Raw genomic sequence first — 14,789 nt, 5'->3', positions numbered from 1 at the left:
TTATCACGTTCTGCTCCAGGCTTGTTTGGTACACACAAGTGAGACCATCCGTGTGTGCTACTTCATGGAGCGGCTTATGGAGCTGCGGCGGCCAGTTATGCTGGTCGGCTCTGCAGGGTCAGGCAAGTCCGTGCTGGTGGGGGCCAAACTGGCCAGCCTCGATCCTGAGAAACACCTGGTGAAAAATGTGCCCTTCAACTACTACACTACATCAGCGATGCTGCAAGGTAAGCAGCCCCAGGGGCCTGGGGTGTGAGCAGCTAAAAGGCTAACAGGGCTTCTATGCTTTCTAGGCTGGACCTTCAACATCCACAGCACTGCTTTCTCCCTAACCCCACACATCTCTGTCCCATGTCCCTAGCACGCCTTATCACTGTCTCCTTCTATCTCTCTTCCTGTGCCCTATGGCCTGTTGAATTCCATCAGAGTAGTACTGTAGCTTCACAGACAGCCCAGAGCCACTTGGAGGTCTGCATGGGCTTATAGGCTCAGGCACTGGAAGCGTCTACAGATATCACTTCATCCAGCCTTCAAACCTGGTAGGTGGGATTACAGGCTCAGATTAGGAGGATGGCTGCCTAAGGTCACACCAAGCAAAGCCTCATGATGCATCCTGTCTTTTGAATTCTCCTGAGGTCAGTAGTGAGCTATCCATGGGTGTTCGTTCAGTGGCTGTGAGTGGAGGTAGGCTCAGTGCACTGATGTGTACATGTAAACAGAGAGAGAGACAGAGAGAGAGAGAGAGAGAGAGAGAGAGAGAGAGAGAGAGAGAGAGAGAGAGAGATGGAGAGGGAGAGGAAGAGGGGGAGAGAGGGGAGAGAGAGAGAGAGAGAGAGAGAGAGAAGTAAAAAATAAATCTTTTAAAAAATAAATAGAAAAATGTACTGAGGATGTTTTAATTTACAAAAGTTTGTTACACAATGGCTACACAGCATGGCACATACATATATCTAAGAACATGTAAGAAACTGGTAACAGTAGTTGTCTCTGGCATAAGGAAACAAACACTGAGAGTATGATGGATAATTAAATGATTCTTAAATTATTAAGTATTTCAAGAGTGCAAAGAAGTCCATACTGTGACATAACAGATGCCCATGTACTACCACCCAGATTCAGCAGATGTTAACACACCTGCCCCGCCCGTCCTCCTTCCTGCTCCTTATTAATGTGAGTACCAAATCCAGTATGCATCATTATACAGTTAAACTCTTGATACCCACCTGTAGTCATAAAATACATAGTATTCTTGTATAATTTAAATGTTAAAAATATATCATACTGTTCTCTTTGGAAACTTACTTTTTATCAATGTTTTGATGCATGCAGATCTATTTTATTTATTTTCACTCCTACACAGAATTCTATTGTAGGAATAAATCAAGGCTCTTTTATTCATTGTCCTACTGAGAGGCAGCATAACTTCCTTTTTAAATTTGTATTAGTTCTTTGCGAATCATACACAGTGTGTTCTTGTCATATGTATACCCTACCCAACTCGGTCTATCCCCTTCCCCTACATACCCAACTGTGTTTTTTCTAACCCATGTGTGATGTCTGCTGCCCATATGGATGTTTAGCCTTCCATTGGAACATGGTCGGCTTGTCAGGGACCACAATCTTAAGAAAAACTCATTCTGTCTCTTCCAGTAACTATCAATCACCAATAGCTCCTTAGCTGGAGGTGGGGGCACTTTGTGCCTACCCCCCCCATCCACCTGGCTTGAGCTCGCACAAGACTTTTGCATGCTGTCACAACTTCTGTGCCCCACTGTGTCAGGAGACACTGTATCTTTATAGTCATCCACTGTCTTAGGCTCTTATACTGTTTCTATCCCTTTCTCCACAATGATTCCTGAGCCTTGGGAAAAGAGGGTAGGATGCAGATGTCCCATTTAGGGCCAAGCATTCCTCATTCTCTTAGTCTCTGCACCTTGACCAGTTGTTGGTCTGTGTTAACTGCCATCTATTGCAAATACAAACTTCTCAGATAAGAACTGAGAGTACTTTAACCTGTGAATATAACAATAAGTCATTAGCAGTAGATTAAATACTACGTCCTTTGAGAAGAATAATAGTAGTAAATTCTTCCCAGGGCCTATGACCTATGTAGCCATAGATTCTTAACCTGAAAATTTGTACCAGGTATGTGTTTCATCCTGTAGAGCAGAATTAGTTCCAATCAAATAGTGATTGTTACTCCCATGGTATTCATACCACTAGTACAAAAGTGAGCATGTCTTACCAGGCCAGTTGTTACTGTAACTCCTAGGGTTCACAGCTGGGTAAGATTGATGATTACTTTTCTTCTCCAGTAGTGTACATGGCACCTTCCAGCACTTTGAAAGTTAGAGCAAGTAGAGATAAAGCTTCCATATTAATACCAGCTTAATTGATACGGTAATGATATGTTCTATGACTCAAGCATGTGATGTTATCAGCAATAGGGTCTTACCATCAAGTCCTAAAAAACAGTTAAGATCATTAGCAATAGTCTGTAATGCTTGGAGCCGGCGGGGGGGGGGGGGTGTCTATGGACTTCACTGGCCAACAACTCCAAAAGAGATAGCCCAGCACTGAACTTTTTATTTGTTAGCCTGTGGTGTCAACAAGGGGCACTGTGGCACAATTATGGTAGCTCCTAATTTTAACTATTTATATCTATTATATATAAGTATATATCTATATACTCGAAAGCTTCTACTGTAGTAGGTTTTCATATAACGTTTGGAAAGTCTTTAGTGTTATTTATCACTCCCCGTATTCCTTTATCTACCCTTCCCTCCTATCTCCCACCCCAGTTTAACCCTTCCTGTTATATTATTACTCTTTTATTCACACAACTGACCCCCATCTCTTACTAATTTCCTGACATCTACGAGTATTTCTAATGAAATACATATATCTGAAGGGTCAAAGTTATCCACAAATGAGAAAAAACATGCAATGTTTGTTTTTCTGAAATGGGTTACCTCATCAGAATATTCATATCCATCTCCATCCATTTGCCTGAGAATTTCATAATTTTGTTTTTCTTAATAACTGAATAATATTTCATTGTATAAATGTATCATGTTTTCACTAACCATTCATCAATTGATGACCATCTAGGCTATTCTCTTGACCTACTTATTGTGAATGCAGCAGCAATGAACATGGATGAGCAAGAATCTCTGTAGTAGGATATAGTCCTTTGAGTGTATGTCCAAGGGTAGTATAGCTGGATCATGCAGATAGATATATTTCCGTTTTCTGAGGAACCTCCACTCTGATTTCTGCAATGTCTGTGCCAGATTCTACTCCCATCCAGAAATGAACCAATGTTCCCCATTCCCTTCATCCATGCCAGCATTTGTTAGCATCTGTGGGTTGTTTTTGTTTATTTGTTTTGTTTTTGTGTTTATCTCAGCAATTCTGACTAGGGTAAGATGAAGTTTCAAAATAGTTTTAACTTGCATTTCCCTGATGGCTAAAGATGTTGAATATTTTAAAAAATGTTTCTCAACCATTTATATTTCATCTTTTGAGAACCTGTTTAGCTTCATGCTCAATTTAAAAAAAAAAAAAACTTCTGTTGTTTGTTTTCTTGATCTTTTGTTTTTTGAGTTCCATGTGTATTCTAGATAATATAGCTCTGTCAGATATATAACTGGTAAAGAGTTTTTTCCATTTTACAGGCTCCATTTTATGAAAGCTTTTGTTGAGTTTTAATAAATGTAATACACTACACATATTGAAAGTGTAAACTTTGGTAGGTTTTTAAATATTTACACGCCCATAAAACTGTTGTCATTGTTGAAATACTGAGCACAACCACCCCCAAGTTTTCTCACGTCCTTTGATAATCCCTCACTGTGACCCCTCCACCCTGCCCAGTGCTGGACATCCACCCATCTTCCTTCGCAGCCGATGAGTTTGTATCTTTTATTATTGTGTGTACTAAGATAGCACATATGTTCTTTTCTGCTTCCCTCCTCACTCAACTGCATTTTAAATTAACCCATGTTGTTCAATGTTAATAGTTACTTCTTTCCATTCTTGAATCATAAGATCAAATTTATAAAACACTCCAGATGATTCCCACCACAGAAGCGCTTAGTAGGGGAATCTATTATTATAGTAATATTAACAAAAATGCTTCTCAAAGTTGAGACTCCATGTTAGACTAGTCTTCCCAAACCACAGCTGCCAGAATCAAAAGAGCATAAACAAATGTTTCTTACTTAACAAAGAAGCTGAACAAAAATTTTTCTGAAGAAAAAAAAAAGCTAATATTATTGGAAGAAATGCTATCGCTTTGAAATAAGAAATAACCCCACCCCACAGTCCACTCCCAAGGGATCGCAGGGACATTTTGCAGCTCATACACTGTGTTAGCCCAGTGGATCCCTTTTTCTTCATACCAGACAGACATTCGTGTATACAGGAGGCACCTGCCTCTCTTCTCTCTCAAGCATCCAGTTCTGCAGTCTCCATTGAGTCCTCTCTGAACTGACTGAAATGCAAATGAGGAATGTGCTTTAGGCATTCCCACAGCTCACATAGCTGTATAGACAATGTTAGTTCAGTGTTAATATAGTCAGTCTTGTGCTACAAGCTCTATCCCTACCCCTTTAATTCATTTAATCCCCCAGCCATCCTGTGGCATCTCATTGGTAATGCTTTTGGTTATAAGTAGCAGAAAAACCTAATGATAGTGGAGTAGAAATCACACACACACACACACACACACACACACACACACACACACACACACCCATGCATGCATGTACATGCACACACACAAAAGTCCAAAGGTAAGTAATTACAAACTCTAGATCAGTTGTTTAATGATACCTGTGTTAAAATATTAGTTAATCCCTTGACTTATCTATCCTTCAAGATGACAGAATGTCTTCTGCTTCATTCATTGTATTTTCATTCCAAATAGGGAAAGGAGGGATGTGGTGGTACATACCTGTAATCCTAGGATTGGGATGCTACAGCAGGTGAATCGAAAGTTGGAGGACAGCCTGGGATATATGGGGAGACTAGATATGGATGGATGGATGGATACATGGACGGATGTATAGATGGATGCATGGATGCATTGATGAATGCATGGATGGATGGATGGATGGATGGATGGATGGATGGATGGATGGATGAATGGATGTATATATGGATAGATGCATGCATGCATGGATGCATGGATGGATGGATGCATGCATGCATGGATGCATGGATGGTGGATGCATGCATGGATACATGGGTGGATGAATGGATGAGTGGAGCACTCAAGAACCTCCTAGATTTGTGCTTGTGTCTCACTGTTCACAGTTATGGCCACTCCAGCTGGAAAGCATCAAAAGAAAATGAAGTTGGGAGCCATGATGATCACAGCTCTGAACATGATTTCCTTTCTCATAAGATGAACACACAAGGATTATTATTTTAAATGTGTCTTCTTTCAAAGTCACCCTATGTGTTAATAGCAAAGTTGTCTGATTTTATCAAACTATATGGACCTTCTATTTTGATATTCTGTAAGACCTGCATCTTAATTTCCATAGTAGAATGCCTTCTTTGCTCTATGTACCTGACCTATGGAGTGTGTTCATATCTGTCTCTTGGACTGTGACTATAACAGGACCTTCCTTCATTATGAAAAAAAAAAAACCTCAGCCTTTAACAAACTACTCTCTATTCCATGCACAGCCAGATTGGCCGTGCTTCAGCCCAAGCTGAAGTCTATGTTCTCAATCCTACCAGATTCTCCTCACACCCTGCTCTATGGCTCTTTTTCTCTTTGCTAGGCAACAACCTAATTGTTCACCCTTGGGTTCTGTTGAGGGTCACTGTGATGAAAGCTCATTTTAGTTTTATTTTAGTATCTTCTCTGTTGAAGACCATTTTATATCCTGGTATCTCTTTTATGAATAACTATGACCTATACCTCCCAGAATTTGTCATTTAGAAGAGGTAGAATTATACTGCTAATCTGATAAATTGTGGTTACTGGAATCATACATAGATTTAGCTCTGAGCTTTCTAACAAGCAGTTCATAAAGGCAAATACGGGATAGCTTTTATGGGTTATGAAAGCTGTGTCATCTTAGATTACTTGTACAAATAAGTTGCTCCTCTTTCCACATTGTTGTGTGGTCCCTTTGGGTCTTTGTCTAGGTATATCTTTTTTCTGCCCCTCCTCTCTTTGCTCTCTTCTTCTTTTAGAAAATGTGAATAAGATTTTTTTTAAATAGGGGCTGGAGAGATGGCTCAGAGGTTAAGAGCACTGACTGCTCTTCCAGAGGTCCTGAGTTCAATTCCCAGCAACCACATGGTGGCTCACAACCATCTGTAATGAGATCTGATGCCCTCTTCTGGTGTGCAGGCATACATGCTGTATACATAATAAATAAATAAATCTTTAAAAAAAAAAAAAAGATTTTTTTTAAATAATAATAAAATTTTCAAAGAGCCATAGACTAACCAAGATAGAAGAGGGGGAGTGAAGAACTTGCTAAAGGTCGATGGACTCAGAGTTTCTGCTGAGAGAAGCTGGCTGAACTTCATGCTCATGGTAATCCTGCATTCTCTCATCGTCCAACTGCGATTTGAATTATTAGTTCAACAAATACTTGAGAGCTTAATTACACTAATTAGAGAGGAGCTCAGATGTCTGAAAGTGTAAGATGAGTCTCTGTAACCTGCTCATTAAAACTTAAGGTTATTGGGTATCTTCAAAGATTTACTCAAATCCCTACCTCAAAGGAATGCCGTGCTTACACTGCTGTAGGTACGTAGCTCGCCTTTGCTCAGTGTCTTCCAAAAAGGAAATGACACAAACTAATGCTAGGTCATCCACAATCCATCATCTAATGAGCAAGAATTCTGCTTGGAATTGTAGGTGATTCAGAACAAAACGAAACCGAGAGCACTACCTTCAGACAATGGAGAAGTCATTCCATGAATTATGAAACGTAGCACAGCTATTAAAATCATGTTTCAAAAGGATCTTTATTACCAGATAGAGAAATCTGCCACAGAGCCAGGCATGATGACTCACATCTGCAATCCCAGCCCTCCAGAGGCTGAGGCAGGAGGCTCATTAGTTTAAGGCAAGCCTGTGCTTTATAGTGAGACTCTGTTGCCAAAAAAAAAAAAAAAAAAAAAAAAATCAAAATAAGAGTTACATAATATATTAAATAAAAACTAAAATATATATAAGCTATATGTTTACAACAATTATGGTTCGTAGAGATTTTAAAAATCTAATAGAAAAAGGTGTCTTGAATAGCGTACAGGACACAAGAATACTGAAAGAACTGCTAACTGCTTGGTGATAAAAATTGTGGCCGATTGTCACTTTCATCACTGCGAATTTTTGTGCATTCTAATCTATTCCAGAATGAATATGTATGATTTTTATAGTCATGCAAAACAAGCTATTTCTTCAAAGAATACATCAAAAGGCCTTACAGATACAGCCAAAAAGTCTTAACATATGAAAAACTTAAATAACCTGAAAGAAAAATAGTTCAAACACAAGTACACAAATCATGTGATTGCAAGGGAAGCCATGATTAATTAATTATTGATGCTATCGACAAAAACTATGGAGCAGGCAATGAGCTGAGAGTTTCTAAAGGCAGAAAGCAGATTGGAGGCCCTGTACAGATGTGGTTGGCAGCTGTCGTTCGCTGAGAGTCTGCAATCAGGCAGACTTGAGGTAAAGCCCTGGCTTTGACTCTTCATAGTCATTTGATCTTGGAGAAAACCCCTTGATTTATCTAAAGCTCAGTCTTCTCCCTTAAAAGACTTTTGAGAGGTAAAGACAGTTTATCAGGGGGCTTTTAGGGGAGCTTGTAACACAGGGCAGGTCAACTGCTCTGCTCACCACAGCAGGTCCCTGGCATACCATATGGACACATGAATGTACTGCTCTTGAATTTTGATACTGGAGGACCAGAATGGTCAGGAACAGCCCAGAGATGCTGAGGATGAAGGCACATGGGATTACGCACCCAGTGTGATACTTAATGTTTATTGTCAAATTGACAAAATACAGAATCACCAAAGACACTAACCTCTAGACAGATCTGTAAGGGGTTTTCTAGATGGAATTAACTGAGGTGGGACAACCCACCCTAAATGTAAAAGGAACTATTCCGAGGACTTGGGTCTTGGCCTGAATGAAAAGGATAAGGTAAATTCATCTCTTTCTGATTCCTGAAAATGGATGCAGTGGACCAGCTGCTTCCTGCCTCAATCGCCATGATGGACTGTACCCTCAAACCTAAGTTGCTTTCATCAGGTATTTTGTTATAATACCCAGAAAAGTCACTTCTATATCCAGTGTGGGGGGGGGGGGGCGGGGGGAATCACTGGGATCAGCACCTGAAGATCTAGATCCCGGTTTCAACAAGGAGCTCAAACTTCCTTGCTTAACTCTTGTGTCTTTAATTCCAGTATGGAGAAAAGACTTCCTTTCGCTGTCTCTCAGGGCTTGCTGTAATATTTTCACTCATTCCTCAGCTGAATAAAACAATCCCTAAGCATTCTTCTGTGTGCTAAAGGATGTGCTAGAGAAACAAAATGGTCCCTGTGCTCAGCAGTTTAGATTCTCATATGGAATGAGTGGGTGAGATAACAAACAAGATAGATAATAAACAACAAAACACATTAGAGAGTGATGAGTGTTGTAAAGAAAAAATTAAATAGAGGTAGGGCAAAGATGTGGGGGGTGGCGCTCAAATTTAGGTAGAGTACTAGAAAGACCTTACTGGGTGATGGTCATATTTGAGTAAATAAATGAGGAAACAAGTCATGCTGGCATTTAGAAGAAGAGGATACCAGGCACAGGAGAGAGCCAGAGCAAATTCTCTGGAGCAACTAACGATGCTCGTATCAGAAGCAGGTGGCTGGAGCAGAGAGTGAAGAGGTTGTCCAGACTGAAGTGAGATGCCATGGAGAGCTTAAGCAGGCAGGGTGCTGACATCATCTGCCTCACTCTTCCCAAGGGCTCCTGAGTCTGTTGTTTTGAGAGCATAATGAAAAAGAGTGGAGTCAAGGTGACCAACTAGGGTGGTGCTGCCATTGCCATGTGAGAGCCAGAACACAAGATGGCAGCCACAGCAATGCTGAAATGGTCTTCACATGGAAGACGACAGTTCCGAGATACTGGGCATTGGCACTAATAAAAACACAGATATCAATAAATGGACAGCACTGCTCCCTGAAGCCACAAACTGAACTATGCCATTCTTCACAGGTCTCAAGAAGTTCAATTTAAAAAATTCACAAATGGGGTAGGCTTGACTCAGACGTATGTGTGATGACAAGGTCAGAACTCAACCAGAAATGCTCAGCACAGGCTGCTCTCCTCATCACTCCTGTTTGTCTTATCAATATCAATATCAACATCAATATCAACACAATCCCTCAAATTAGGCCATGCCCACTCCTCCAGCCCCACCAGGACACTGAACCACCGTTCAGTGTCGTTCCCTCTTAGACGTGAATGGAAGCAGAGAGAGGTCCGCAAGATCATGCCTTGCCTCTCTTCCTTTCTTTCCCTGGAGAACTTTGCGTATTCCATTTGAGACAATCCAGCACTCTCCAAGGCCACTTCTTGATAACTGGGTTGCTTTTCTCCTCTACCATCCTATAGCTGCCTAAAGAGCTTAATCAACCCAAATTACAGGGTCTGCTTAAGTCAAGGGTTTGATTTGAATGCTATTGCCTTGGGAGGTGGAGAAACAAGTATTCCTAAGGAGAAGCTTCCTATTAGCAGGACTGGTCTCAAAGCGTGTCCTTGGCAGCCCACTAATTATATTTCATTTTTGACAGATCTCATATATAGTTGTTATATCTTTAAGGGGGGAGAAGGTGTTGGGTGATTAATTGGTTGATAGTGTATGTTAATTGCATGCTAATTAAATTTAAATTTAATTCATATTTGAAACACTTAATTTAACTTGGGCCCAGGAAATTAGAATATTCAAGCGTCTTGAGGGAACTTGTCTTTCTATCTGTCACCTTCCTTGTCTGTTGACACTTTCTCCTTGTTTACAAACTTGTTTTTCAGGAGAAGAAATCAGATGGTTCTTAGGGCTCCCAGCTGTAATAAGAAAGTGTTGGTTCTTGCAATCCATAAATATTTAATTGCTTTACCAGAAAAAAAAGTAAATCCTAACTCTCCACCCTATTACTTAAGTTTCTTCTGAACAAGCCCCATCAAGCTGGAATCGTGTGTCTGCTTCCTTCCCTCTTGCTTGATAATGGGAAAGAGGAGTCCAGGAGAGAGTGTCTGTACTGAGTTCTCACACTGTTCTTTGCTGATAGGGAGCCAGAGGACTGAAGGCAGGCCAGGGTGCTGATGGATGCCTCTCAGACATTCTCTGAGGCTGTTTTTCCACTCCTGAACCCCAGGAGGTGAAGACTCTGCAAACAATGTTGGCAAAATATCCCAGTGACCCCTCCTACAGCTTTCAGGGTCAGAGGGGCCTCCAGCTGAGCCCCAGAGCCACAGCTGTTAGTCCCCTTTGTGTCTTGGTGCAGTGGAGCGGTCTACCAGGGTCCAATTCTATGCAGAGTTCCTTAGGGATAGAGAGCGGTCTACCAGGGTCCAATTTTATGTAGAGTTCCTTAGGGATAGAGACCTGGCCCGGCCCAGTGATGGTGAATGCATCTTCAGTTTCTAACCTATGAACAACAAAAACTGGGAACTACAAGAATGGCAAGTTCATGGGCTTTGGGGCTTAGCTGTTCTATTTTGCAGACTGGCTCTCCCTCAGCAATGCAGTTTAGTGCTTCTGTGCCTTGGCACCCGTAGCTCTGAAATGAAATGGGATTCATTTTTTCATCCTATGTTATAAGAATTAGATGAGGTAGTAAATACAACCTAACAAAACATACTGTAAGATGCTTCGTGCCTGGTGGGTAGTGCCACAATTGTTGCCTGGTCATCCAGGTTCCTCTTCTGGTCCAGGAGAATGACTAATCTAACAGAATGATTGTTGCTTTTTGTACCTTCATGTGAGCGCGCCTCAGCTTGTCCTGGACACTTGTACTGCCTCAGTGTTGACTTCTAAGGTTCGAATTTCCTTCCCTAACTAACTGGTCTCTCCTCAGCTGTCCTGGAGAAACCTCTAGAAAAGAAGGCGGGCAGGAATTATGGCCCTCCAGGCAACAGGAAGCTCATATATTTCATCGATGATATGAACATGCCCGAGGTGGATGCCTATGGGACAGTACAGCCCCACACTATCATCAGGCAGCACCTAGACTATGGCCACTGGTAAGTGTCCCTGCAGAAGGGTTTCGGGTCACTCAGCTCACTAGGGGCTGCAGTGGCAAACTTCATTGGGCTCTAATGCCACAAGAGGAGCCCAGGGTAAACCCCACTCCTTGGAGACTTCTATGCTTTTTGGAGTGCTCCCTCAGGCAGGGCTTCTGGGTCAAAGGGTACTAAGCTCTCACCCAAGAAAGAAGCTACAGTTTTCTATAGGACTCATTGCCATGACCTCTGGAGACTAGGAAGGATGAGTGTATTGGAGGAGTGGACAGAGGATGGAGAGGGAATTTTGGATTTTATTGGCCATGTGCTATACAGGCATACAGAAACATACCCAACTGTACTATATGCAGCATTGATTTTTTTTCAAATATAAGACTATGATATACAATTTTAAAAAGAAAACATTATTTCAAAATTGCATTCTCTGAGACTTCATCTAGCCACAGAGCCGAACTCCCCACTTGCCTCCACTGTGGCCTCCTTCAGAGGTCTGATGATAGCAGACACACTCCCAGCTACCTGCTTGGGCTCGACATCTTCCAGAGCAATGCAGAGTCTCGTAGTTTCTCTCACAACATCCTCATTTTTAATGACAGCCAGTCTACACTGGCCAGGAAAAGGTCAGTGATCTGAAACATGTCTGTCTCCCTTGCGTCCTTCCGTCAAGATGATGTGGAGGGTTCACGAGAGAAATGAGAGAAGGGTCGCAGTGAAGATGCCAACTTGAGTTGCGTCTCAGTCCTTCCTAAAATCTCTGTCAAATACCATTAGCATCTTGCCCCGAGTCTCCACATTAGGATTTGAGCTCCTAAACACTATAGGAAACATAAAGTAAAGCTAAGATGCTTAGCTTTGCTTCATGGTCGCACATCTTAAGTGGGTAGTAGAAACAATGAAAATTCTGCTCTAATGCTTCTTCTCTTGGTGTGTACTAAATACCTGTGTCAGATCCTCTTCTCTCTCCTCGAGTTCCCGATGTACTGAAGCTGATGCCTTGGGGTTTCTGAGAAAACTGGTGCCAAGTCCGCCCTTGCTTCTGTACTTGCTCACCGCCTTCCACACTCTGTGTCTCAGCCTCCCATGCCCTCTTGCCTAAAGCGTAACTCTAGTGTATTGGTTCCACGGTCTCTTGCTCCTGAAATCTACACTAGCTAGTCCCCATGCCTTTGTTGGCTCCTTCCTATCACAGAAACTTCTGTTTTGTTTGCTACAAGTCATTCCCCAATGGCTATTCTTTCTTTCTTCTGTGTATAACTAAATTTTCCTCTCTGTTCTTGCTTCCTGCTTGGCTTCCAACTCTACAATGTAATTCTCTTTGATTTCTGCCCTTCCAACCCACAATTTCCTGCAAACCTCCTAGCTAGTGTTACTGTGGCATCCGTGGGATCCTGTTGGGGAGAGGTCTTTCTTCTCTCTACAGTGCTAATGGAGAAGTGCTGGTTTCCATTGCTTTCTGGGCAGCCACATCCCCCGATCTTTTTCTTGACCTTCAGTCCTCTTCTGTGCTCTCCTCCTGGGCTTTTTCCATAGACACTGGATTTCTTGTAATTTTTTTAGGCTAGTGTTTTTTCTTAGTCTGTCAGTAAATCTAGGCCTCTACTTTTTTAAACACCTATGGTGGTTTGAGTGAGAATGACCCCCATAGACTCATATGTTTGGTCCCCAGTTGGTGAGACTGTTTGGGGGAAAGATTAGGAGGTGTGGCTTTGTTGGCGGAGGTGTGTCATGGGGGGAGCAGACTTTGTAGTTCCAAAAGACACATGTGATTCCCCATGCTCTTCCTGCCTCAATTTGTGGATCAAGATGTGAACTCTTAGCTGTTCCTTCTCTCTGTTATCATGGACTCTTACCCTCTGAAACCATAAGCTAAGTTAAATACTGTCTTTTATAAGTTTTCTTGGTCATGGTGTCTTATCACAGCAATAGAAAAGTATGTGAGACATAACCCAAGCATATAAATCAAAGAAATTGTCCTACTTCACCTTGAGGAAGTGCTACTTACCTCAGCCCTCACACATAATGCTCACTATAAATTTGTTTGTTTGTTTTGTTTAGAGAGAGAATGCCACTATGTGGCCCAGCCTGCCCTCATACTCACATCTTCCTGCCTCCTGAATGCCTGGGTTATAGATATATACCAACAATGGTGGCTCACTGAAGGTATCTATTTCAGGTATGATCGGAACAAGCTGTCCCTAAAGGAGATCATGAACGTACAGTACATCTCCTGTATGAACCCCACAGCAGGCAGCTTTACCATCAACCCAAGGCTTCAGGTATGAAAGGAATCAAGCATGGGTAATACTTCTGAGTCCTAATGCTATCTGTCAGGGCTGATGGCCTTTGATTATTAGTGGTATCTGGCCTTTCCTCTGCCCAGGCTACCAAAGTGGCAAACCAACTTGCATTCCTAGGATAAGAGCCCCTAGACTCGGTGTCACAGGATTGAGAACTAGAGGAGTTCCCAGAGTTCACATGACTCAACTCCCTCATTCTCAATATAAGTCTTCTGATAGATGGACTTACTTTTCAAGGGTGTACAGACACAGACTCATGGTGACAACTCAGATTTGGACTCAGATTCTTTTCCCACTAGCCCATGTAGTATCTTTGATTAAAGCTTCGATGCCATTATTCTCCCAGTCATTTTGGGTTCAACCTAAGTTTGACTACAGAATCTTTGACTACTGTCCCCAGTCCAGAACAGTGATCTTCACAGGGTGATAAATGATATCCAACTTACTCCTGTCCCATGTCCCTTGTCTTCTTCTGCAGCGTCACTTCAGCGTGTTTGTCCTCTCCTTCCCGGGGGCTGATGCCCTCTCCTCCATTTATAGCACCATCCTGACCCACCACCTGAAGCTTGGAAACTTCCCCAGCACCCTGCAGAAATCCATCCCTCCTCTGATCAACCTGGCTCTCACCTTCCACCAGAAAATCGCCACCACGTTCCTGCCCACAGCAATCAAATTTCACTACATCTTCAATCTCAGAGATTTTGCCAATATTTTCCAGGTAAGTTTGTGAGAGACCATGAAAGCTTAGAGATGATCCACAGGTTCCTATTCTTAAAAAGATAGATGGTGAATGGCAAATTACTCTGAACAAAGACACAAACTGTGTGGAGTTGTGATCATAAATCGGTAAAGAATGTCATGGGCTCCATGAGGAAGATTTCAACAAAACCAAGTTTTATTTTAAAACTAAACTATTTCTCAGTAAAATAGCATGTGTCTCAGTTGGTTCCTTTGTTCCAAGGCTCAGCATCAGGGAGACAATGCTATATTAATATTCTAGTGTACTGGGAAGAAAAAGGGAGAAGATGGACAAGAAAGGAGAAAGAGAAGAGAGAATGAAAAGGAAGCAATAAGAGAAGAGAGAAAAGGGAAAGAAGACAAAAGGAAAAAGGAAGAGAGGGAGAAAAAAGAGTAATTATTTTAAAAGCCCTTCATTGCTTGTACTCATTATTTTCATGATGAAAAGAAATATTCCCAAACTATGCAAGTTA

At 41.8% G+C, this 14,789-nt stretch overlaps 1 protein-coding gene across 1 annotated transcript in view; it reads left to right on the top strand.

The window, feature by feature from the left end:
- Positions 1–14,789, top strand: part of Dnah9 (dynein axonemal heavy chain 9) — a 346,197-nt gene that overhangs the window by 157,012 nt on the left and 174,396 nt on the right. Inside the window, exons 38-41 of the mRNA XM_059270927.1 lie at positions 20–227; positions 11,116–11,281; positions 13,455–13,557; positions 14,057–14,296. Of these exons, the coding sequence (XP_059126910.1) occupies positions 20–227; positions 11,116–11,281; positions 13,455–13,557; positions 14,057–14,296 (717 nt within the window). The remainder of the gene's footprint in view (positions 1–19; positions 228–11,115; positions 11,282–13,454; positions 13,558–14,056; positions 14,297–14,789) is intronic.

The sequence above is a fragment of the Peromyscus eremicus genome, chromosome 8a (assembly GCF_949786415.1).
Source record: "Peromyscus eremicus chromosome 8a, PerEre_H2_v1, whole genome shotgun sequence".
Lineage (NCBI taxonomy): Eukaryota > Metazoa > Chordata > Mammalia > Rodentia > Cricetidae > Peromyscus > Peromyscus eremicus.
Note: the sequence above shows the minus strand (reverse complement) of the source record. Positions and strands in the feature narration are given on the sequence as shown.